The sequence below is a fragment of the Trichechus manatus genome, unplaced genomic scaffold, assembly GCF_000243295.1.
Source record: "Trichechus manatus latirostris isolate Lorelei unplaced genomic scaffold, TriManLat1.0 scaffold00021, whole genome shotgun sequence".
Classification (NCBI taxonomy): Eukaryota; Metazoa; Chordata; class Mammalia; order Sirenia; family Trichechidae; genus Trichechus; species Trichechus manatus.
In genome coordinates this window covers 23,689,418-23,716,625 of record NW_004443957.1, presented here as the reverse complement: position 1 = coordinate 23,716,625, position 27,208 = coordinate 23,689,418, and the positions used below count along the sequence as shown (strand labels likewise).

Here is a 27,208-nt window from a genome sequence, read left to right as displayed (position 1 = left end):
ATAATTTTATTTTGTGTTTGCTTAGTGAGACCAGCTTCTTCTTTTGTTTTGTTTTGATATGCCCAAATAGGCTGCTTGTGTACACTAGTTTTATTTTTGACAGCTTTTGATCTCTAATGTCCTGTCACCAGGTAGTTTGTTCTGTAACTAAGTGTGTGCACGCCAGAGTCCGTTAAAACTTCCTGTATGGGATCAGCTCGGGTGTGCAGGCAGTCAGTCACCAAGTGTGTGATGCAGGCTCTCACCCCCAGTCCTAGAGAGGCATGGGTGATTGGTGCAGGCACTAGACTCTGGCTGTGGTAGGGGATCACGTGCTGAGCCAGGCAGGGGGCTGACGGCTGCCCCTGAGATTCTGAAACAAAAGTGTGTCCCTATTCTCTAGGGTGAATAGGTAGTTGAGTTTTGCAGCCGGGCTAAGAGCACCCTACTATGTTGGCTGCGAAGACTCGAGGGCACCACTTTTTCTTAAACTCCTGTAGCAGGTGACTAAGCACTTTAGGAGCTACCACTAGTCCTCAAGACCCTGCTTCAGATCGATAAAAGTGCCTACTTGAGGGGCAGGGCTGTTTCGAGGATCACAAATCTGCCCGTTCACAGCTGAAGCAGTTGAAGTTAAACTTCAGATGTTTGCCCTGTTGTACTGTGGTAGAGAGGGCTAACGCTGTTGAGATGGGTCCCCACAAGTCTATACAGGGGTGTATGGCGCTCAGAGTCTGCAGACCCCTGATTTTTATGGCCAGCAAAGGAGCTGTGCCAACCCTGTGTTCCTGGCCTAGGGGAGCCGGCAGCTTATTTTTTCCCTCTCCAAGGCCAGGAGAAGGGGTCAGGGTGCCTTTTGGGATCTACTTCCAGCCCAGTGGTCTCCCAGTGCAGAGCAGGGAGGGAGGAGGTAAGAGGAAGAGAGGTTTTTCCCAAATGGGCTTTTTTTTTTTTTTTTTAAATCGCCACAAAAGGGTGCATGCATGTGTTTATCCAAGCCTCTTGGGAGCTGCTCTTCACTGGTTCGGAGTGTCCAAGCAGAATCTCTGCTGCTGGGTCTCTCTCGATGTGGAAACTGCTTCTTGAGCGTGCACACAGCACAGATGTTTGCCTGTTTCACTGCGGTCTGGCGTGGCTGTGTTTCTGCTGTGTCACTGCCGCGGCTCTAGAACTCCTTACCTCTTCCAAATGGTCTTCCTCTCCGGTATGACTCAGACAGATTTCTTAACCTTGCCTTGTTCACAGCTGCCAGATGTTCACATAGAATCAAATCACTTGTTTTTCCAGGTCTTCGTTGTAAGAGGGATATAGGAAGCGTCTAACTAGTCTGTCATGTTGACCACACCTCTGTTTTCCTCTCTTTAGAATCTACTTTAACCAAAAATAACCACACACGTTTAAATGATGTTGAGCTTCAAGAGTTAACATAGCACTTCCCAGAGTATGAATTTTAAAGTGATCCCAAGTGTGATTTCTGCAAAGGGAGCCCTGCATTCAGAAGCAATTCGATGTTCATTCTTCCTATTAAGCTTTGGAATCAATTCATTAAAAAGCTAAATTTTAGCCCAAGTTTAACAAGATTCCATAGTGTTAATTTGTAAGCTATCTATCCCAGATGGTTAATTAAAAGGCATTTAGTGTTTACTGAAAGTTGTTCTTGTTTCATAATTCCAAAGCTGTCAGCAATCTTGTATAAATTTCTTTATTAGTGCCCAATACAATAAAATATTCACCACATTTTAAGAAATATCTAAGCCTATTTACTGCCCCCCAAAAAACTTAAATATCCAATGCTTCACTAGATATAGAAGTTTCCTTTAGCTTCTCCAAGGTTGACCCTCACTCTGAAATAGCAGCTGCCTCAACCAGTGGATTGTTGTATATAGATGATAATTCTGATAAATATAATGTTGGCTTAATATGAACACAAAGACACAGAAAATATTTATAAAAACTTACTATGATGAAACTGTAGGTCATAGATGGTGATAAAGAAATAGAAAATTGGGAAATTTTCCTAAAATGTCTTGGATCTTCAAATGATTTAGAAGAAACTAGCTCCATGGTTTATGGTGTGGCGGGTGTAGTTGAGTTCATTTACCACAGCGTAAACAAAGAATTTTGGGTCAGAGAGCAAAGGTAGAACAGAAGAGAAGAGCTTGTCTAAAATGAAGGCTGAGAGTGGAATAGTAATGGGACATGAAAACCCTCCAGTCGGGATGATTATTTGGAAGAAACTTTGAAAGACAAAATGCCAGATGTCAATTTTGTTGATAAAAAATTATTTTAACTAAGAGTCAGATCAATATTGTGGGCATGAAAAATTACCAATACCCAGAATGGTTTGCAGTAAGTTGAAAGTGGTGTTTGGCATACTAGTAGTACAAGTACAAGTAGTACTTGACCATATAGTAAAAAATGTAGGGGCTTGTTAATGAGTGCAATAATGGCTGAAGAAGGGGCCCTGGGGAGCAGTGGTTAAGCATTCAGCTGCTAAGCAAAAGGTAGACAGTTTAAACCCAACAGCCATTCCATGGGAGAAAGCTGTGTCAGTCTGCTTCCATAAAGATTACAGTCTTGGAAACCCTATGGGGCAGTTCTACTCTGTCATATACGGTCACTATTAGTTGGAATAAACTTGACAGCAATGGGTTTGGGGTTTAATGGCTGAAGTTCCAATAGCTGACTAAACTGGCACTATCCAGAGTGATGGAAAGCTGATCACACGGGAAAAGTTTCCACATCCATCATATTAAGCTTCAGGCACATCAGAATGTCTAGACAGAAAAGTCCTAGTAAATATTAAACATATGGATCTAAAGAACCAAGGGTAAAGGTTAAGTGTCCAGAGGGTTTGACAGTCTAACGGAGTAGAGATGATATGAGAATCTGGGTCCACCTAAGAGAAGGTAAGGGTATAAAAACGGGCTTCGAGAAGGTTGGAGAAAGAGAGGACAAAAGGTGAAGTCAGGAGGAGAAGAAGTGCTTAAGAAGTTAAAAGAAATCTTTAACAGAAACCATACTTAGGAGAGAATATACAAAGTGTAGGGCACCGAAGAGAGATGTAAGAAAATGTGGTTGAAATAGTGACCTTTGAATTTAAGCAGAGTTTTTTTCTTGCCTTCCTCCCTTCCTCCGTCCTTCTCTCCTCCTTCCTTGCTTTCTTTTTCCATCTAACAAATAGTGAAGCAATGAACTATATGTTCTTTGTGTCATGTTTGCTAATTTCCCTTGGTGCCTAGCTCAATGACATGCAAAGTGTGGACACTCTCAGAAAATTGAGTTAAATGAATGACAGATGGTAATGTTTGCAATTTAACTGAAAACAAGATCTCAATTCTTGACTTGGAAATTACATTTCATTTTTGCAAACAAATAAAGTTACAGACTTGTGAGTTTGGATAATGATATTGAAAGCACATAGTTTAGAGCAAAGGAAGCAACGCTATTTTGTCCTGGCTCACATTATCTTTCAAGTGACTTACATAAACACAAAACAATGGTTCTGAGAAATTCTACGGGGGGTGCAGGGTGTCAGTTGTCATATAAAAGAAGAAATTGACTAAGTAGCTGAAATTGTACCTTGTTAACCCACTGTTTTGGGATCAGATACAGCCATAATCACATGGTATTAGACTATGTGGTATCATGTATATTCTTTTTTAAAAAAATATATTCTGGATGCCACTGAAATTTATTTCTACACCGCATTAAATTTAGTAGCACTTACAAAAGTAATCAAAGAGAGAAAATGGCATATAACACAACAAATTATTAGAATGCACATCTGTAAAGAGATTATTTATCTGAATAAAATTACTCGTACCAGAGTAACTGTCTGTAAACATTGAGTCATCTTAGATTTGAGGTCAGATGCAGTTGCACCCAAACTATTATAGGTGCTATAAATAAATATACATAGCCTCTGGTCAGTAGGTGAGCCAACAGAAAGGAAATGCAATATGGCTGACATTTACCTATACATGTGTCATGGCTTGCCTCAGAGCCTTCAGGGCAAGGTTTCCTAATAGTCCTTCTAGTCCTGGAGAGAGATGTCCTGCTGTTTCTAGACTCTGAGTAGGAGCTGTAGAGATGTGAGTACTGTCTGTAATGCTGTTGAGGTTGATAGTTGTTTCTCACAGGGGAGAACCGTGCAAGGTTATAGCTATTGTATCGAGCGCCGTAATCGGGCAGCCTCTCCAATCCAGCGCAAGATTTCCCGTCCCCTAATAAATGTTGTCCTGGGGGACAGATACACTTGAAGCTGCCGGGGGTGTTGGAGCACTGATATGCACAAGGATTAGGCACCTGTTCACATTCATTAATGTCTGCTCGTGTGGCATGAGACAAAAAAAAGAGAAAAAACAACAACAAAACACACACGTATAAAAAAACATAGGAATAAAGAATCAGTCCGTGAAACAAATGGAGGATATTATGTTACCCTCCAAAGCTAGGGATAGATACAATTGTTTCTCCTCAACGGATGTGAACCATGGAGAAAGCTTTAATCATCCAGTTTTGGAATGTATAGAAAGGTTCTGTGTCACTCCCTAAAGATTGCTTCAAGCTTTATTTGAAATTCTTTTTGGAGCAGGTGGCCCATAAAACCAGACACTAATTCTGTGAATCCATCCTCCTATTACTTGCAGTTTTGATGGCTTCAAGATCTAATGAACTCTGCCTTCAGTCTGTCTCCTTGTCTGAAGAAAACAACTTGGATGCTGTATCAGTATGAGCTCATCTGTCATGCACAATTACATGTAATTGTAAGTGCAATATTGGCCTCTTAAATCTTGTATATACTATACACAAGTTTCTGAGGTCGACTAGGTAGGGACATCCTAAAATGTTGATATACGCATAACTCCCTTTGAGGGGAAGAAGATCAAAATGGTGCGGAATCCAAAATGAATACAATTAACATTAAACTGCAATTACAAACAGTCTTAATAGTATCTCTTAATACAATGATATCTGCAAATATTCAAACTTCATTTCTCAACTAGCTCTTTCTCTCTTTTGACAAATAGATCTTTCAGATGGATTACTAATTTTCCTAACTGGTTGAAAAGGTTGGAAATATTTCATTTGTTTAGATGTAATTTTAGTAAGTATGTAACTATCTTTATGAAGGAGCCCTGGTGGTATAATGGTTAAGCGCTCAGCTGCTAACCCAAAGATCGGTGGTTTGAACCCACTAGTGGCTCTGCCGGAGAAAGACCTGGTGATCTGCTTCTGTAAAGATTTCGGTCTAGGAAACCCAGTGGGGCAGTTCTACTGTCATATATGTTCGCTATTAGTCAGAATTGACTCAGTGGCACACAACAACGAAAACTACCTTTGCTTGTTTATTTTTATGTGAGTGGATTTGGTCTTTCTGCATCCACCTTTGCCCTCCCAAGGTTTCACCTCCACATAGCAGTGAGAATGATTTTTTTCCGAATGTAAATCATTTCACCCTGCTCCTCCACTCAAGACCTTGTATGTCTTCCCATCACACTTTTAGAATAAAATCTAAGTTTTTCATCATGGCCGCTTTACCCTCTGCCTAACTTTGCTCCAAAACAGGCCTTCCTCTCTCAGGAACTTTGCTCTGACTGTCCCCTCAGCCTGGGATACACTTGCCCAGACCTCTTGCAGCAGCTCCTTCATTTCCTTCAGTCTCTTTGAGAGGCTGCCAGGATCGCAGTGCCACCACCCTAGCCTGGGTTACCCTCTCCTCTTACCCTGCTTTAGTTTTCCTTAAAGTGCTTATCGCTACCAGAATTACACTATATATTTGTTTTGTGATTATTGTTTCTCTCCATGGAATGAAAACTCCATGAAGACAGAGAACTTGTATGCTCTGTTTAATGGCATAGCCCCACAACCTAGAATACTGTCTGGCACAAATTAGATGTTCAGTAAATATTTGATGAATTAATGAAAAAATGAGTTGAACATGATGTGTCAAGTCAATCCACTAACACAACATGAAGGGTCATATGGGAAAATGTATTCTCAAATCCAGAGAAATCAGAGCTCAAAAGCTAATATAGATCTAAATTCTGTTGGTAGGAGGGTAGACCATAATCATATTTCTAGCTTGCATTTAACTATAATATTGATCACTAGAATCTTTAATCTTCCATACAATTAGAAGTTTCAGATGCAAGAATATTGATACAACTACAAATTTTATTTTCTTTTTTCTCTTTTGAATTAAAAAATTCAAAATAATAATCAAGGCCAAGCATAATTTTTTCAAAAGATTAAAAAGCAGAAAATAAGACAGAATAGTTTCTTCTTAAGATACACACTCACAATGCCCATTAAGTTAAAAAAATATATATGATATATTTCTACTTCTGTGTTAAGACATAGAGTTATATACTCCAAATCTCCCTGCAAATTGGAAAGTGAATGAAAACTGGGGATCAAAGTCAAATTCTTAAATCCATTAACATGGTGGCATGAAAGAAAACAACACAAATAAGTAGAATAAAAATAGTAAATGACACTTTAAAAATTATTTCAGTAGGCAAAAGACTAAATTAACATTTTTAATCTCTTCAAAGCATGAATCTCTTCTTTATTGTTTTATCCTCCAGTCCAATGCCTGAAATTTAACTGCTGGTCAAATTAATAAACGGATAAACACGTTTCACTCTGATAGGTCATTGTTATGACTTATTATGATATTAAATTATATGTAAATAGAAGACTAAAATGATATGTTATTCACTTCAGCTATCAAAAAGCATTACTTTTAAGAAAGTATTTAGTAATGGCATTAATCTGAATATTTGCTATGTGCAAAGTACTATGCTAGGGATTCCATAAAGACAGAACTGAGACTATATGGAAGAATTTGCTATAAATAATTGTTAAGTAGACAACCAAGACAATCAATCTTAAAAGCACAGCATGAAACCCAAGAGCTAGTATTTAAGAGCCCACACAATTTTTTACTGAAATTAAACATTCTGGGGAAGAATACAATTTGATAGTTTCTTGATTATAAATGCATTAATTTAAAAAAATATGTGGTTACCTTCTTAAAGATATTTTCTATTATCTGTTGTCTGGCTTACTTTATATTCAGTGATTACTAAGATGAAAACAAATAAGTAATTGGGAGAATTAAATGAGATATTCTTAGCATAGTGAATGGTATACAGTAAGCAGTAAATGAATGGTAAAAAAAAAAACCAAACCCCTTGCTGTTGAGTCGATTCCGACTCAGTGACCCTATAGGACAGAGTAGAACTGCCCCGTAGGGTTTCCAAGGAGTGGCTGAAGGATTCAAACTGCTGACCTTTTGGTTAGCAGTCAAGTTCTTTAACCACTGTGCTACCAGGGCTCCTAAAAGAATGGTAGATGAAGTAATAATTATCATTTGTTTGAATATTGAGTTAATATTTTAATCCTTTACCCTTAAACCTTACACTGCATACTCAAATAAAATATATCTATGCAAACATTTATGCCATGTTCATAGAAAGATAATTAATAAATTAATCTAGATAATTAAGTTGTCATAGCAATTATATCACAGCTTCACTTTGATATGTGTGGTTTATAGTAAGTATTCAGTAAGTGATAATTATTATCATTTAAAATGTCAATGTAAATTGAAATCAATATGAAGTCTCTAAAGAAGTAATCCAAATTATGCTATGAATTACTTAAACCAATTTATATACTTTCTAATTGGAGCAAGAGAGCATCTGAGAATAGAGAGTGATCCTAAGCAAGTGGGCATGGCTAGGTAACTCCATAAGTAGCTTCATTACTCAACAAGAGTTGCTGTTAACTCACCCATACAAGGTCTTCCAACTCCTTGAGACCGATAACCTCTTGGACATACACAACGATAGCTGCCTCTTGTATTTTCACATATCTGGTTATATCTGCACTGATGAGTCCCATCTTTACATTCATCAATATCTATAGACATAGAGGCAACAAAAAGTAGTAGTATTTTCTCTTTCAAACCCCAAGGCATTACATTTAAAATAAACCTTCTGTAGCAATTGTCAAAGGTTGCATTTCTCAGCATTTGGGGAGAGATCATATCAGCTTAAGACTTAGAGTCAAAAAACCTGAGTCAAACTTCAGCTCTGTCACTTATTAACTGGATCCTTTTCCTCTTCCTGTTCCCTAATAAGGAAAGAGTTTTTATATTCAGGTTTTTCTCCCCCCTTCTCTTTTGGCCATCTTATTTATATCAGTGATTCTAGTAAGCTCGTTTATACAGATCTAGAGCAACAATGTTATGTTGCTTCTGCTCTCTGGTCCCACATTTACAGCTGCTGGCTGGACATCTCCATCTCCATGATGCACCAGTAGTTCAAACTCAACAAGTTCCCAGTTTCTTATCCTTACTCCTTCCTTTCTGACAATGGCGCTCCTGTTTTTCCAGTCAACCAAGCTGCAAACATTAGTCTTCTTTGACTTACTATGTCAGTTGCCAAGATTGAGTAATTCTACTTTCTTCAATCAAACCCATATACCCTACATTTTCAGTCCCACTTAGATTTTTGCAGTAGCTTCTTAGCCAAACTTCTGACCTTTCAATTAATCTTCTTTATAATTAATCTTGTACATAATTACAGGGTCCATCCTCCTAAAACTATATATACTTGCATGAAACTGTATATGGTGCTGAGTTGGGCGCTATCCTTACAAGATAAGAAAAATATTTACCTATATTCCTAGTATTACAGATGAAAAGAGTCTTTGAAGTCTGCTGGTCCAACTACCCTAGTTTATTTTTTGTTTAAACTTATTAAGGAAATATTTAAACACACAAAAGTAGAGGGAAAAATATAATGGACCCCGTGTACCTCAACCAGCATCAATACATTGTCAATCTTCCTTCTTCTATATCTCTACAGCCCCCACCCTCTTACCATATTATTTTGAAACAAGTCTAACATATTTTATAACGTTACTAATATATATTTCAGAACAATTTTTTTAAATCTCCTATTTTAAAAATGAGAAACTTAAATGCAAATTGCTGCATGATCTTGAGACTTGTCCAAGGTCATATAGGTGTCAAGAAGGAAAGATTGATTTTAACACTTTCTATACTTTTTCTTCCTTCTCCACCCATTAACATTTCATCCAAAGTCATATTTAAATGCAGTCACTTCCATGGAACCTTGAGCATCACTCCTGTAAGATATGATCCATCCCTCCTGGGTACTCTCATATAATTTTATTTGCACCTCTTTTATGGTATTTCATTCTGCCTTATATTACAGCTTGTTTCTTTGTTTGTTTCTCTTGGGAGGGGAGGGGAATTAATCAATCTACCCTAGTAGATTGTAAGTACATGAGAGCAGGTCTGTTTTGTTTCTGTAAAATCCTGCAGCTCGTAGCTCTGCTAGTTAGGGAGAAATATAATCTACTGTATTGTCTGATCATTAATAGGACATTTTAAAAAATATTTACTTCTAAAATAATTTTTTGAGACTTTAAAAATCTTTACAAACATAATTTTTTCTGAAGCCCCTATATGAAATTCTAAACATCTCTGCTAAATTTCACATTAGAAACAATGTTAGATAATAGTAAATCATGTGGGTATTAAACGATTTAAGCCAATTAGTAGGGGCTCAGAACTGTCATAAGTCACTATGGTGAGTTTCCATTTCCTGGTCTAGCCATGACTTGGGACTCTAGAGCATAATCATACTAAAGTGAAGAGCTAAAATCTATGAAAAAAGAAAGACTTCCTTGTTAGATAAAATTTCCTCTAATCATTAGTTTTAAAAGTGGATGCCTTACTTGGCTTGTTGATGGTAAATGGGTCTCAGTCACTGAACTAGTCCTACACTTACCAATGCAGGTTCCATTTTCTGCCTTGGTCATTCCATTTGGACAAAGATCAATGCACTTATAGCCACCCCGGGTGTTCTTGCAGTGCTGATCTGGTCTGCATACATTCTGTCTGCACTCGTTCACATCTTGATCGAAGAACAAAGGTAATGCAGATTGAGAAAATTATTTCTTCTACTTTTCTAGAGAAACTATATCTTGGGTTTTGTGAATATCACCTCTTAAACTAATACAGATCTTCACTGCATAATCATCATGTAAGATTAAGGTGCTTAAATACAACAAGGTATGTAACAAAATTTATTTTAAAACCCGTTGATAAAAATAAAAAAAAGAAACAAAATATTGCTTCACAGAGCTGGTAGCCATGCCAACAACTTCCTCCCCCTAGAAAGATAAAAACTATATATATAAAAAATATATAGTTTATATATTGTATATGTGAACTATATATAGTACATAAATTCACATACACACATACATATATAGGTTTTTGTGTGTGCGTGTATATAATACTTTTGTGGGAAAATTTTATAAATATAATAGGAAAAATGGGGCTAAAAAGGTTATGTAATTAGAAAGTGAAACCTCTAAAGCACAGCATTTGCCTCCACTGTTTTTGCATAGATTATATTCATAACACATAGTAGGTATCCTGCATACACGAATCAGGCAGACCCAGGACACAGCGTATGTTTTTAGTTCAGGAAGCATTAAGAAGTTACAGAAATGCCATTGCTTTGAATGCAAAGCCCTTTTCTTACCCATGCATTTTCTGCCTTTGAGCAGATACCCAGGTTCACACCCACAGTGGAAACTTCCTATGGAATTAGAACAGCGCTGATGACAGGGGCTGGATTCCTGACATTCATTAATATCTGTCAAATAAAACAAAACCTTCATTAGATGCTGTTAGGAAACCTGGTTTAATTTATCCCAAATGTTTAACATTTTAATGATTGTTGATCATTATTACGTTTAAGATTTTCTAATCTGATACGTTTACTCTCATATGATCTGCTAAGGAAAGGATAGGATGAATTCCTGGAGAAGGCACCTCTCTTCAATACTCCTCAAAGGTAGTATTTGCTAAGGACTCAGAACTGTGTTGATGCAACACTCCTCTACTTCAAGTATTTTACCATATGGCTCCCACTGCTGGTTTCTAGGAAGTTTCAGTCCTTGGAATGTTACTGACAGACTGGGATGCTGAAGGTAGGGAATAAATAAATAAATAAAATAAGCTAGGATCTTTTGCAATATCTTTTGAAATTGACCTTTTTTTTCCCCCCATTCTTGGTGCTATTAGCCCAATGAGCGTCTTTAAAACCTTGTGCCTGATTGGCTGCAGCAACTTTAGCATTTTTCCTTGTCTGCAGTTATTGCCAAATTAATCTTGCCAAACACCACCTGGGTCAGAGTGTAATAGAAAGAATGCAGGCATGAACTCCCCTCAACTCCTATGCACTTGTGTATTTCTGGTACCTTCTTTTCTCTCTTTCCTTCCAGTCTAGGAGGAAGAGACCATTTCTTAAGAGATATAGATAGATCAATAGATAGATGAGAGACTGCTAGATGACAGATAGATAGATAGACAGAGAGATAGGTAGGTAGACAGCTCCTGTTAAGTCAACCGTGACTCATGGTGACTTTTACAACAGTACATTGCCCAGTCTTTCATCACCCTCACAATCGCTGGCATGTGTGAGTCCTTCACCAAACGTGATGTCCTCCTCCAGTGATTGTTACCTACTGATGATTTGTCCAAAACAAGCAAGTCTGAAAATGTTCTGAAGTAGATCGCCAGACCTTTCTCTTAGTCTGTCTTGGTCTGGAAACTCCACTGATACCTGTCTCATGGGTGACTCTGCTGGTATTTGAAATACTGGTGGCATAGCTTCCAGCTTCATAGCAACACACAAGTCACCACAGGACGACAAACTGACAGGTGGGTGGAGTTTTAGAAGGGTCCCTTTATTTGAGCCCTGCAGTCCATCTCCTCTCTCAGGACTATACTAGTCTCAAGCTCCTGCCACTTCTCTGTCTTTCTCTTACAAACTCTTCAAAAGAACAATCACCATGTTTAGGCTTTTCATGTCTTCCCCTTACATTCCATTACAAACTCGACATCACCAATGTCTTTTATTTTGTGCTTATTTTGTATTTGAGCTTTGAATTTAATCTCTTAAAATCCACATAAACGTTAATTTATATAAGAGCACAAATATGATTACTGGCTTGTTCTTTTTCCACAAGTTTTCCTTTTAGTCTCACTTAAATACTCTCCTTGATTAAATAAAATGCTCCTCTTGTTCTACTCAAGTTCCGCCACGAAAATCCAACTAATCTCCTTAATTTTCCCGAAACTTTTATTTTCTCTCAGGACTATCCATAATGCAACTCTCTCTCTCTTTTTTTTTAACTCCCTATTCCTCCCTCCTCCATCCCCTTGTAACCACGGATCTTTTGGCTCTGTGGATTTGCCTATTCTAGATATTTTATATAAGTGGAATCAGACAAGATTTTCCTTTTGTGTCTGACTGATTTCACTTAGCATAATGTTTTCAAGGTTCATCCATGTGGTGGCATGTATCAGCACTTCATTTCTACTTATGGTTGAATAATATTACATTGTATGAATACACCACATTTTGTTTATCCATTCATCTGTTGATGGGCACTTGGGTTGTTCCACCTTTTGGCTATTGCAAATAATGCTGCAGTGAACATTGGTGTACAAGTATCTGAGTTGTTGCTTTCGATTTTTTTTTTTAAGTATATACCTAGGAGTGGAAGATCATATACTTTTAAAAATACTTTTGTTTGTAAAGTTTTTTTCTTCCTTTTCTTTTTTGGCTTGGTCTCCCTTATCTCTTTTTATCCTCCTTTCCTACCAAAGGCAACCTACCTGGTAATCTAGTGTGAATCATAACATTTTCTCTCTCTCTATATATATATATTTGCTGTTGTTACATACACCTGAATACATATCTAAATAAATAAATCTGTATTTTTTCCCCTGTGGTTATTGCTTGTTTTCAAGTTACATACACTTTTCTACACAAGTCACGTGTACTTTTCTACATTTTGGTTTTTTCACTCAATAACACCTCATGGTAATTCCTCTAAGCCAAACAGTAGTGCTGTAGTTTATTCTCTAATGTATAATGCTTGTATAATGGTTGATGGTATAGATGCACCATAATTCATTCATTCTTTCTACTATTGATAGGAATTCAGTTTTGTATCCACTAGTTTTGCCTCTAGAAAAAATCCTGCAAATAAAAATTCTAGCAGTCTTATGTACTGGAATTTTATGGAATAGATTCTATTAGATGGTGCTGTATAACCTCTCTCAAATGGTTACAGCAAGATGTTAGCCCTCAAAACCACTGTGCTACCAATATTTACAAAAGAAATCTAGCCTATAAAACATGTAAAATGAAGCTCTGTTTTAAGTTCTACTGAGGGACAGATGTCCCAGTTGCTTGATATGTATCCATTCTGTCCCTCTTTATCCAGCCTCTCTCCTTGGAATTTCCTAGAGTTTAAATGATTCAAGAGTCAAGTGTTCTTAATTATTAGTATAATAAAGATAAAGCAAGGGCCTCTATTTTTATACCTTGACAACTCAGCCCATCGGAGGTTCTCCGAAAGCCAATTCCACAATGGACCACACAGCGATAGGATCCAATGGTATTGTCACAGTCCTGGCCCATGTGGCAGCTGTGTCCACCCAAAGCACATTCATCAATATCTGCAACAGAGTAAGTCACTCAGCTGAGGTAATGAAGAAAACCCAGCCTAAGAAATAGCTGTGAAATGGGGATAAGAAAAGCACTGAATGATACTTGAAAAATACTTGGTCATTTCAGGTGGGTTAAATAGCTGACAAGCTCACAGCAGCATGGTGCGACAGCTTCACAGACCATCTGATCAATGAGACCACTTATGAATTAGATGGTTTTAAAAAAGTCACCTTTCCTCTCTGAAATATGAACTTTCTCGTCTGTAAAATGAGGATAATAATTCTTGTCTCTCAGAATCCCTTTGAAAACTAAATGAAACAATGTATATAAGGTACTCAGTCCATACTGGACCTTCCATGAAAGTTATTCCCCTCCTGTACCCCTACATCCCTCTCCTTCCCATTTGGAACAGGGCTTTCTGGGACACAGAAGAACTATTTTCCTTTTTTCACTTTTGATTTATTTATAAAATTAGGTACTTATACAAGTCTAATTTTGAAGGGTACATAAAAGTTTGATAGAAAAGTGTTTTTTGTTTTTTAATGTTCCCAAAGCGCTATCCAGACCACAGCCATTGCCGTCAATTCCGACTCATAGTGAACCTATAGGACAGAGTAGAACTGCACCATAGGGTTTCCAAGGAGTGTGGCTGGTGGATTCAAACTGCTGGCTTTTTGGTTAGCAGCTGAGCCCTTAACAACTGTACCCCCAGGGCTCCTTCTTAATCTTTTTATAACCTCTTTATTCTTTAGTTCATAATGGTAAAATAATGATGGTGGCGGTTGTGCCTGCCTCCTTGAAGTGTTGTGAGGACTGAGTGAATCACGACAGCATCCCTGCTTTTTGAGTGTTCCATTTTGAAGCAGTGCATGAGTAGTATTCCTTCTTTCTTACTTTCTCAATGCAATGAAGATCTGCTCTACCTATTGCCAAGGTGGCAGCAGAGGGAGTAGGAAAAAAGAAGATTGGTCTAGTACAGTCTTCTTAGGTCTGCTTTGGCTGTGGCTTAAATGTGTCTATTAGATTTAAGTTTTCCAAATACCTTGACAAGTTCTTCCATCCACAGCTATGGTGAGGCCTGTTGGGCAGGAGCAATAATAGGTCCCCATGACATTGTGGCAAGTGTGGGAGCAAGGATTCCGCTCTGCACATTCATCTTCATCTGAAAGAAGAAATAAGAAGGCCCAATCAGCATGTAAAGCCCCTACCTTACTGGAGTTACTGAAGTCAGTAAAATAGTTGCTTATAAAGGCCAAAGAATTGAATCGTATATAATAGAAAATGCTTCAGTATCACAAAATAGAAACACTAAAAAATTAATTTGGGGTTCCCAAATTATTTTTGATAGTGATTAGATGTTCTGATTATTTTCTAAAACAATGTCTAAAACAATGATGACAGCTAACATATATTGATCATTTATCTTGATGTAAACACTTTACCTGCCTTAACTCATTCCTCACGACACTCCCAGGAGGTAGGTATTTGTATTACTATTTTTAGTTGTCAATGATAACACCGAGTAATAAAAAGGTTAAGTAAATTGCCCAAGGTCACACAGGCCATTCTTGGCAGAGTTGGGACTAGAGCCTGGAGAGAACAGTTTCTGAAGACCACCTCTTTTACCACCATACTATGTTATATTGCTTGCTAGACCACTACACCGTCACGGCTCCTTGAAAGAAAAGCACCATTTACTTAGCTGTTTACCCTATCTGTGACTCTCTTGTGCTGGCACTTGGGTGGGACAAAGTTGGTTTAGTTATCAGTCCTTGGCCTATAATCCTGGCCTATGCTATGGTTCAGCAATTCTAGGGTTAGGTGATTTAGAGATGGAATATTGCTGTCTCACACTGTGGCATAAAGAATTAACTTTACCCAAAGAATTTGGTCTTTCTCCTTGGTTCCTGAGAGATAACCTCTAAAATCCTGGAATTTCCCCAGTGACTGAAGTGTCTTTGATGAGGCCTCCAGACCACACCTGAGGTTTTATGCTAATGAGATACTTCTTGAAGCTTGTCATACCAGGAAGACCCACCACCTGATATCTAAGTCCAACGTCAGGGGAGGGGGACTGACTAATCAATCACACTTATGTAATGAGGCTCCAGTAACAGCTCTGGACAGGGAAGCTCCATGGGCTTCCTGGTTGGTGACAGAAGTCCATGCACATGGGAAGGTAGCGCATCCCTTTTTGGGATACAGAAGCTCTGCAATGGGAACCCTCCTACCCCTTGCCCTATGTGTCTCTTCATTTGTATCCTTTCGCTATAACAAAACTGTGATCATAAATATAGTGATTTCCTGAGTTCTGTGAGTTATTCTAGTAAATTATTGAACCTGAGGGAGTAGTCGGTGCCAGCAGTTCAGAAGTGAGGGAGCCCTGCAGATCTCTGAGCTTATGGTTGGCATCTTGAGGGGATAGTGAGAAGTCCCCAAATTTGTAGCCAGCAGGTCAGATCCGAGAGTGACACGGGGTCTCCTAATTTTTCGTCTGGTATCTGAGATCTTGGGCAGATTTGTTGGTCTGGAAGACTGTGAGGTTTGACCTAGCTGTAGGTGCTTAGGGTCAGAGGAAGAAGTACTGCATGTGCAGTTAGGAACACATGTGAAATGGAATTGATTGCATTGATCATAGACTGATTTGATATTCACATACACCCATGGCAATGAAGCAGCCAGAATGAGTCCAACATTGTCTCTGTGCTCACTCCACCTCTGTACTTGGTCACTCTTCCTGACGTAGTTGAAGTGGCCAGATGGAAAAAGCACGGACTTTGTAATCTAACTTAAGTTCAAACCGAGCTCTGCCACCTGATAGCTGAGTTATTTTAGGCAATTTACTTCTCTGCATCTCAATTTCCTTACCTATAAAATAAGTTTATAGAAATGTTGTGATGATTAAATACCTAGAAAAATGGCAGTGGGTGTCCACTAAATGGTATTCATTATTAACATTTTTATAAAAATAAAAACACATTATTTATTCCTGTACTTACCAGCACAAAAGGGTCCAACTGAGTCTAAGGCAAACCCGGAGGGGCACTGATTACTTCGATCTCCTACCACAGACAGGGAAGTAAAGTTAACTGACATACTAGAATGTTAGCACCTTGTTTCTTTCCAGTACAATCTTCCCTGGGAAGATACATCAAAAATGGAACATATGATGCAATATTGCAATAGGTGAAAACAAGCAGAAGTGGAAATTTTTTTTTCATGTTTCTTAACCAGGAACTAAATGAACCACAGTCTAGAGATTGTTGGCAAGCTGCCATTGGAAACAGATTTTCTGTTTAAGCTGTTTACATCAATGAAAAGAAAATTAAATAAAATTATTCTGCAATAACTAAAAAGGATCCAAGATCAATGTGTATGCCAGGTGACATACTATTCTTCCAGCCATTACTACTTTGTTTTGTTCTAGAAGCAGGAACATTATTTTCAAGCAACTTAAAATAATTTGTGCCAGTGAAAGATAGAAACTCCCTGAAGAAACCTCTCTCTTTTGTGGATTCTCCTTTATTTTCAGTGTCAAGTGTCTGGGTCCCTCGTGTGTGACCAAGTGTTTTCCCTTTCCATGTAGTCAAAGCAGAGGAAAACAGGTAAATTATGTTAGAACAGATTTGGCCGACGTCATACAAAAAAATGCTAACAAGAAGAAACAGGTTAAAAGAGTTAGTTAGGGAACCCTTTTTTCTAAGAGTTCATGTAACTCTGTCCTGAATGATTTATGCAGTTTATCAAAAATTTTTCAAACATCATTGACCTGCAAAAATTTAAACAAAACTCATCCTTTAAGTTACCATAGTAACGTGTGTACATGTACACACACACACACACACACAAACACACACACAAACTTAAAAGACAATTGTGAATATGTATTTCTCATTTCTCTTGGGGAAAATTTTATTTAATTCATATTGAATATCTTAGAAATTATCTTAGATTTTCTTTCAATTTTAAGCGTATGAACCTGTATTTATTGTTATTATTGTTCTAGGTGCTCTTCTTAGAGGGCGTCTTGACATTAGTTAATTTTTCAGGTTTGTTCTACTTTGGAGATTCTCTGATTATAATATTGTTTAAGTCCTGCTGAGGACATGAAACTTTGTTTAAAAAACTTCTATATATATATATATATAGGTTTTCTTGAATGAAGAGATTGACTACAAAGCTAGACTACTATTTGCTATTTGTAAGCAACCAAGTTGTCTAAAAACTTCAACAAAAAGCAGAGGTTCATGATCAGTTTCTACCCTGAGTGCAAAAATGGCCCTTAGAGCATCAGCGTCTTCCTGCACAGGCCAGGAAGTGGGAATAGGATGGATGGGACAGAGACATCTGGGACACATTGTGAAATGATTAGTGAATGGTTACTGTGTGTGAGCTTTGTGTGCTTTCCCATTTAAGCCTCACAACACCCCCACTCCCACTGTACCCAATTTTCAGATGAGGAATTTGAGACTGAGGTTATGTAAATTGCCCAACGTCAAAGAGCTAATAATATGTGCTGAAGTGAGGATTTAGATTCAAATCTGTTTGACTGTCAACCACGGAAATCAAGAATACAACTCAGGTGGTGATTATAATTTGTTTTATTTATTCAGATATTCCTTAATCCAACTAGTTTAATGTGTGGTGCACTGTGTTCGGTATACAACTGGTGAAAAATGTGTTGTATAGACACAAAAAGTTATTAACTGATATCATCATAGGAAGTTATTATTTAGATTGTTGATTCTAGATGGGAGAGAGATCTTCCACTGGGTGGCATTTAGGAGGATTTTTTTGGTAGTCATGATGATAGGGAGGCCTATTAAAATCTAAGTGAGTGGTGGAAGACCATGGAACAGGTTTTGTAATACTTCAACGTATGAAGTAGTGCAGCAAGATGAAGATTTGTCCCTTGGCCTGTATAAGACTTTCATGAAAGTAAGAAAGCTGTTTGTAATTATCTAAGGCTAGAACTCGTCTTCCAAATATTAAGCATCTTTTGCATAAACCTAAATATACAATATATTTTCCTGGAACGCAACTGCCTTATAAATTGATGGCTGACTGTACTTTGTTTTACTCAGAACTTTACTAAAAGCTGCTCAATGTTTGGAAAAACATCACATCAGGATTCTATATGTAGGTTTGGGCATATAACTTCTTCTCTGTATCTTTTAGTGTACTCAGGTCCAAAGATTTACCTGTTCGAATACATAATATTTTATTGTGAATTGTTTTATTTATTCTTTATATTATAGTTAGAGCCCTGGAGGCACAATAGTTAAAAGCTCAACTGCTAACCAAAAGGTCAGCAGTTTGAATCCACCAGCTGTTGCTTGGAAACCCTATGGGGCAGTTCTGTTCTGTCCTATAGGGTTGCTAAGAGTCAGAATTGACTCGAAGGCAGCGAGTTTGGGATTTTTTTGGTTTTATATTGTAGTTAAAGTGTGGCATTTTGAATTATATTGGCTAACATTTTCATTCCAAGATAGTACAGGAGATAATACAAAACATTTTCTTGTTTGTCTATTTGTTGTTGTTGTTAGGTGCCGTCAAGTTGGTTCCAACTAATAGTGACCCTATGCACCACAGAACAAAACACTGCCCAGTCCTGTGCCATGCTCACAATCATTGTTATGCTTGAGCCCATTGTTGCAGCCACTGTGTCAGTCCATCTCGTTGAGGGTCTTCCTCTTTTTCGCTGACCCTCTACTTTACTAAGCATGATGTCCTTCTCCAAGGACTGATCCCTCCTGACAACATGTCCAAAGTATGTAAGACATAGACTCACCATCCTTGCTTCTAAAGAGCATTTTGGTTGTACTTCTTCCAAGACAGATCTGTTCATTCTTTTGGCAGTCCATGGTATATTCAGTATTCTTTGCCAACACCACAATTCAAAGGCATCAATTCTTCTTCGGTCTTCTTATTCATTGTCCAGCTTTCACATGCAGATGTGATTGAAAATACCGTGGCTTGGGTCAGGTGCACCTTAGTCTTCAAGGTGACATCTTTTCTTTTCAACACTTTAAAGAGGACTTTTCCAGCAGATTTGCCCAATGCAATGTGTCTTTTGATTTCTTGACCGCTACTTCCATGGGTGTTGATTGTGGATCCAAGTAAAATGAAATCCTTGACAACTTCAATCTTTTCTCTGTTTATCATGATGTTGCTTATTGGTCCAGTTGTGAGGGTTTTTGTTTTCTTTATGTTGAGGTGTAATCCATACTGAAGGCCGTGGTCCTTGATCTTCATCAGTAAGTGCTTCAAGTCCTCTTCACTTTTGGTAAGCAAGGTTTTGTCATCTGCATAATGCAGGTTGTTAATGAGTCTTCCTCCAAACCTGATGCCCCGTTCTTCTTCATATAGTCCAGCTTCTTGGATTATTTGCTCAGTATACAGATTGAATAGGTATGGTGAAAGGATACAACCCTGATGCACACCTTCCCTGAATTTAAGCCATGCAGTATTCCCTTGTTCTGTCCAAACAACTGCCTCTTGATCTATGTACAGGTTCCTCATGAACACAGTTGTTCTGGAATTCCCATTCTTCGCAATGTTATCCATAATTTGTTATGATCCACGCAATCAAATGTCTTTGCATAGTCAATAAAACACAGGCAAACATCTTTCTGGTATTCTCTGCTTTCAGCCAGGATCCATCTGACATCAGCTATGATATCCCTGGTTTCCCGTCCTCTTCTAAATCCAGCCTGAATTTCTAGCAGTTCCCTGTAGACATATTGCTGCAGCTGCTTTTAAATGATCTTCAGCAAAATTTTACTTGCATGTGATATTAATGATATTGTTTGATAATTTCCACATTCGGTTGGATTACCTTTCTTGGGAATAGGCATAAATATGGATCTCTTCCAGTCGGTTACCCAGGTAGCTGTCTTCCAAATTTCTTGGCACAGATGAGTGAGCACTTCCAGAGCTGCATCCATTTGTTGAAACATCTCAATTGATATTCCATCAATTCCTGGAGACTTGTTCTTCATCAATTCCTTCAGTGCAGCTTGAACCGCTTCCTTCAGTACCATCGGTTCCTGATCATATGCTACCTCTTGCAATGGCTGAATGTCAACAAATTCTTTTTGGTACAGTGACTCTGTGTGTTCCTTCCATCTTCTTTTGATGCTTCCTGCCTCGTTTAATATTTTCCCCATAGAATCCTTCAGTATTGCTACTTGAGTTTGAAATTTTTCTTCAGTTCTTTCAGCTTGAGAAGTGCCGAGCGTGTTCTTCCCTTTTGGTTTTCTATCTCCAGGTCTTTGCACATGGTTTGTTTATTTATGTTATAGTAATTACGATCATTGCAAAAACTTTAAAAAGTATAAAATAAAACATTTAATCTTGTCATTTGGAACAAACTACTGTCAACATTTTAATGTTTTTCCCTTCAGTCATTTTTATAAATATGCACTTTAAAAAATTTAGTTAGTTAGTATCTTACTCCATAGACTAATAATTGCCCAACTTTACTGATCATAAAAATTACTTGGGGAGCTTACTATATAGATATCTTAGTTTCACCACAATCAGGCTAGGCAAGGGAGAGGCCTGAGAATCTGTGCTTAACCAGTATAAACCAGTGATTATAACTTTATAATCACTCAGGTGTGGGCAAGCCTGATTTGGATCATATTGTACACTGCTTTTCAATTATTATTATTATGTCATGAACAATCTCCTTTGTCATTTGTCTACAGTTATACTGTCGATACCTAGAACGGTGGCTGGTACATGGTAGGCACTCAACAATATTTGTTAAATGAACACGAGTTAAATATTAAAAATTATTTTAATGATTATTTAAGAGTTTATCATACAGGTGTGCCATAATTTACATATTTATTTCCTAGTTCCAGGACACTTATTAATTATTCTTCTATTATAAATAACACTGGATGAAACTTCCTAAGCATATTTGGCCATTTCTGTGATTTTCTTAGGATAGATTCCTAGAATGAGGTAAGTCAAAAACATCTGAACATTTGAAAGGCTACTGATACATACTGCTTTCCAGAAAAGTTGAACCAATTTTTTGCTCACTGCCAGCAGTATATGAGGGTGTTCATTTCCCCATACTTCTCCAATACAGGGAGGTTATCATACTTTTTAATCTCCGACAATGAGAGTTGGAAAGTGGTATCTCGTTGGCTTAATTTGCATTTCTTTGCTTAGTAATGAGGTCAACAATTTCTCACATTCATTTGTCATTATTATTTCTTTTGTGAATCTCTTGTTCATAGTCTTTATGCATTTTCCTATTGGATGCTTGCCTTTTCTTATTGACTGGTGAGAGCTTGTATGCATTAAGGTTAATCACAGTTCATGTGATACATATATTTTTTCTAGGTACACATTTCACCCTGTCACTTTTATGTTTTATTCTCCCATAAAGAATTAAAAAAGAAAATGATTTATAGTTAAATTTATTTTTTTCCTTTATGGCTTCTGATATCTTCTCCTAATTAATGTTTAAAATAAAAATATATTTTATAATTATATTTAAAAAATCCACAATTTATTTTTAAAGATTTAAAATTTTTATAAGATTAATTTATATTTGTGACTTGTTTTAACCAGTAGTTTCCAAATGCCAATGTGTAAACCAGCTACATTAGAATAATCTAGGGCTGTGTTAAAAATAGATTCTCCAACCCTATCTAGACTTGTTAAGCCAAAAATCTCTGGGTCTAGAAGTCTGAATCTTCATCATGCTCTAGGGCTGATTCAAAAGCACTGTGACCAAAATGCTAGTCTAGACCAACATAGAAGAGAAAGAACTTGCTGGATAAGCCACCAAGAATGCAAGGTTGCCCCCTGGTGGTCAATCAAAACTGAACTCCAGCTACACAGTTCTTGTGATTCACAGGAACAATGTCAACAACACATGGGCACATATATCAGATGTAATTCATAGACTCATAGTATGCAAGGATAGGAAGGGACATTAAATGTCCTATAGTGTATTTCCCTATATTGTGGGGTCTAGGTTTCCCAACAACACCCTTACAGATGCCATAAATATGCTGAAGCAGTTTCAGGCTTGGAGGATTTACATGGTCAGGTAAAAAGCACACGTGGCTTTTCAAAAATAATTTTGATTAGTCTCATATACTAGAAATTCATTTTTAGCCAATGTCCTATACCCATTTGTCTTTTTTAACTGGATGAAGTACTGAAGGAGGTAGAAACAGAGGATATATTTTGAACTAGACATAACTTGTAATGAGAAAAACATCCCTTTATTCCAGTAATTCTTCTTTTTATGCAAATGACCCTAATATGCATGCCAAGAGTAGAATGAGATGGTGGCAGCACAGTATGGGTGCAGGAGTGGGGGAACACTTTCTATTAGGGTTCATGAATCTGTGCTTACCTCAAAAAATGTGAACGTATACTCCCAGATTACTATGATCTCAAATTTGATGAAGCAGTTATGATAGATGCTGAGGAAGAAAACAGTCATATGCAGAACGGATGAAAGCAAGAGTAAATAGTGAAAATGAATGTTTAGTTTATCTGTGGAGCATGATAAAAGCAAATGGTGCTGTTTAAATCTACTTGGATCCATTTTAAGTCAGCACATAGCAAAACAACGAGGTCAACGTGAATCATTTTAAGTTTACTTAGTGAGATCCTAAGTTCAAAACCAGAGCTACGCAAACATTTAATATCTGTAACATAACTACATGCAAGAGTCTCCCAGCATCAAAACCCCACAGAATATGGAAGGGTAATTGCTGTGGTGCCTTTTATGATTGAAAAGGAAATCTCCGGGGACAGACACATCAAAGAACCACACAGCATAAGGGAGTGCTGAGATCAATGATTGCAAAACTATGCTTGAAAAATGGAAAGCGGTTAAAAAATTATAATTTTGAGCAACAGGAAATGACAGTTGGAGTTCTGGTTATTGCTGCACGATTTGTAAAAGCAGCTTTTAATTAAAGTATGGATTTTTTTTTTTTTTTACTAGTTTAGGCTAAAACACATCTTTACATTATGTTCCAGGAATTTATAAAATTCCTTGGCAAATACAAAATTCAGAATAATAACAAATAAACTTTATCACCCAAAGAAAAATCTTTCTGACAGATTTCATATTTTAAACCCTCTTTACATAAATGGAATAGAACAATAACAACTCCATTATGCTGAAAGAAGATTAGAAAACTAAATATACTAGAACTCCAATTGGATTGGCTTTACCAGAGGGTTTACTTACCACAAAACATAGACAACACACACAAAAAACCTGATATCCTCATGGCGGCAGTGTGGTTAGCTGCCGTCAAGTGGGCCCCTCACTCATGGTGCCCTGACGAAATTCTGCCTGGTCCTGTGCCATCCCCATGATCGGTTGGGCATCAGACTGTTGTGATTCATAGAGTCTTCTTTCGCTAATTTTTGGAAGTAGATCCTAGGCTTTTCTTCCTAGTCCATCTTAGTCTGGAAGCGCCACTAAAACCTGTTCAGCGTCATAGCAACACGCAAGCCTCCACTGACAGACGGGTGGTGGCTGTGCATGAGCCTCATCGGCTGGGAATTGAACCCAGGTCTTCTGCACGGAAGGTGAAAATTCTACCACTGAACCACCAATGCCTCAATATCACTGTGTTGGGTGTATGCTTTAATAACCTTATTTTTGAATGGCATTGGTGCAATTCTTTTTACCCTTCCAGAAAGGACAAATGGCAAAATGATACGGACTTCCCTGTAACCAAATTACCTTTGGAAATTGAAGCATGGATTTTAAAACCCAAAGTCTCTTCTAACTGATTGTAGTCAGATTCCACAGAGGATGCATGAACTGTTTCCACCAAGAAAGGCATTCTTCCGTGCACCTGGTCATAAGAAATGGTGTGGTTCCATGTATAGGGGACACTGATGCCATCAATGCTGAACAGCCGGGTTGAGTAGGCATATAGCTGCCCAGGACCTGTTTGAATGTAGTCCTCTGTGTAATCCTAAAGAGGACAATATGGATTTGAATATTAGCATGGTTCATAATATATACTTTTTGAGAGTACTATGAGATATAGAATGAGAAAAAAAGGCTTAAGAGGTTAAAAATACATCATTTTAAATAAAATTGTGAACATACATTAGTGTTCAGGAAATAAAGTTCAAAACTTTTTCTTATGTCTATATTACTTTCATAATTGTACTGCCACAAATAGTATAATAGGGGATTCTAAGTTACAGGTGAAGAGTAAAGAGAAGATGTGAAAGGGTGATGTTATCTTTCTTTAATTTTTGAAATACTCTTATGAACAGTATACAGAAACTTTAATAGAAGGGTTACTATTCTCTATGTCTATAGAAAATTAAACAAGTGGCTTAAATCTACATAGGTGTGATCTTGATCCTGATAAGTAGGGTAATAAAACCACCAAGAGACTTTATAAGCTCTCTTGTCCCGGAAGATTTTTAAACAAAGGCCAGATAATCATTTCTAACCTTATAGTTTACACATCTGTTCCCTAAAGTGTACAAAGGAAGCTATACAAGTTCTTTGCCATCTTTCCATGCCTATTTGACTCATACTCTTACTGTTACTCTAGTAAAGAGTGAAAAATCAAACCAAAGCAAACTCATTGCCATCGAGTCAATTCTGATTCATAGCAACCCTATAGGACAGAGTAGAAGTGCCCCATAGGGCTTCCAAGGAGCGGCTGGTGGATTTAACTGTTGACCTTTTGGTTCGCAGCTGCAGAACATAACCACTATGCCAACAGTGAAAGCAACCAAAAAAACCAAACCCGTTGCCACTGAGTTGATTTGATTCAGACTCATAGTGACCCTATAGTACAGAGTAGACCTGTACCATAGAGTTTCCAAGGCTGTAATATTTATGGCAGTAGATTGCCACACCTTTCTCCCACAGAATAGCTGATGAGTTTGAAAGACCAACCTTTCAGTTAGCAGCCAAATGCTTAACCACCGTGCCACTAGATCTCCTCAATGTGCAGGTACGTTATTCTGAAATTTTACCTTTACAGTGACATCAGCAGGTGACTGAAGCTGCAGAACATAGCCACTTACAACGATATCTAGCAGCAAAGCACCATCAGAATCTAAGCCTCTGGCAACATGAGTCATCCGCAAGATTTCTCCTGGAGATTATAATGCACTTATTTTAACAACAAAAAAAATATGATTTGTGTGAACACATAGCAGATTTACCTTACATATCAGTTCAGCTACATCATTCTAATCCAAACTTGAATGAACAGAGACGATAAGGGAATTAGATTAGCATTTAACATTCCCCCACCCCCTAATTAAAGAGTAAGGCCTAAAATTTCCTTTTATCTGACAAAAATGTAGCATATGATTATGTGAAGGACTCCACACTTAAAACTCACAAGCAATAGCAAGGCCAAAACAAAACCAAATCCGTTGCTGTCAAGTTGATTATGACTCATAGCAACCCTACTGGACAGAGTCGAACTGCCCCATAGGGTTTCCAAGGAGCAGCTGGTGGATTCCAACTGCCAACCTTTGGTTAGCAGCCAAGTTAGTAACCACTATGCTACCAGGGCTCCAAAATAGCGAGGTGGTTCTACAAAAATGAATAGTCTGTGAGAAGGAATGAACAGCTTCACCAGCAACGACTGGCAACTCCACAAGACTGGCTACACCACTTTGTTCTTTCTGCTGCTTCAAAAAGTAGCAAAAGGTCATCTAGGTAAGTGGATGGTTATGAAGAGATCCACTTGTCTTCTGGGCTGATTAAATGCTAGTTAAAGATATGCCCTCCCTCAGTCCTTCTTCCTTAAGGATCATTTCCACAGGGGTCCGATCACCTTTAAAACGGTTTGAAATGGTGGTTTATATAAACATTTATGTACTCAAAAAGGGCCATGAATAGCTAATGAATATTCATTAAGACTGAGGATAAAAGTAAAAAGCCTTTTGATTTATTTTTATCTCCATATTTTTTATAAAGAACACTTACAAGGTATCAGAATGTCAGGTTCACTGACAAAGCCTTTAATTTATAGCAATGACTCACTTTCCTGCTCTGTTTTGGCCTTTAACATCCTTTCTAAGGACTTAATGAGGAAAAAAAAAAAAAGCACAGAAAAGAGGAGAAAGAATTTTAGGGCATAAAACTCACTATACAACTTGGAAACACATGATCTCTTACAGACCCCATGTCATTTTAAGTTTTCAAGAAAATGTGAAATTGCCTTTATATCATTTATAATAAAATTTCATCAAAAACTTTGAAATTATTCTCTGCAGGAACATATAACATTTTTCTTAACCATCAACTTTTAAAGCAGTCATATTTTTTATACTAGTAGAATATTAAGTTCAGCTGACACTAACCAGTTGCAAATTCTACTTGTGTTTCTCTCTTGAAGACTGCATTGGTGAGGGTAAAGCCATTGACTGCTTCTCCTATTTCTTTTGCTGTTGTCCAATAAACGGGATTTAAAATAGAAACTATCTTTCTCATTGCTGGACCTAAAGAAAAAAAGGATATATAAGGTAACAAAACAATATACCTACAGTCCATTGTTACTATTTTTTCATAGCACTTTATTCATACAGATGAATCCTTAATAATCATGAATAACAATAAAATAAATACCAGTGCATCCTGTGTCTTTAAGAGCTTACCACTG

At 37.5% G+C, this 27,208-nt stretch overlaps 1 protein-coding gene across 1 annotated transcript in view; it reads right to left on the bottom strand.

Annotated features, from left to right (window-relative positions):
* Positions 1 to 27,208, bottom strand: part of HMCN1 (hemicentin 1) — a 545,341-nt gene that overhangs the window by 14,725 nt on the left and 503,408 nt on the right. Inside the window, exons 95-104 of the mRNA XM_004372917.2 lie at positions 26,910 to 27,047; positions 25,566 to 25,687; positions 24,301 to 24,538; positions 16,559 to 16,621; positions 14,602 to 14,721; positions 13,433 to 13,567; positions 10,575 to 10,688; positions 9,813 to 9,938; positions 7,783 to 7,911; positions 3,957 to 4,307 (exon numbers count right to left, since the gene is read on the bottom strand). Coding sequence (XP_004372974.1) covers positions 3,957 to 4,307; positions 7,783 to 7,911; positions 9,813 to 9,938; positions 10,575 to 10,688; positions 13,433 to 13,567; positions 14,602 to 14,721; positions 16,559 to 16,621; positions 24,301 to 24,538; positions 25,566 to 25,687; positions 26,910 to 27,047 — 1,536 coding nt within the window. The remainder of the gene's footprint in view (positions 1 to 3,956; positions 4,308 to 7,782; positions 7,912 to 9,812; positions 9,939 to 10,574; positions 10,689 to 13,432; positions 13,568 to 14,601; positions 14,722 to 16,558; positions 16,622 to 24,300; positions 24,539 to 25,565; positions 25,688 to 26,909; positions 27,048 to 27,208) is intronic.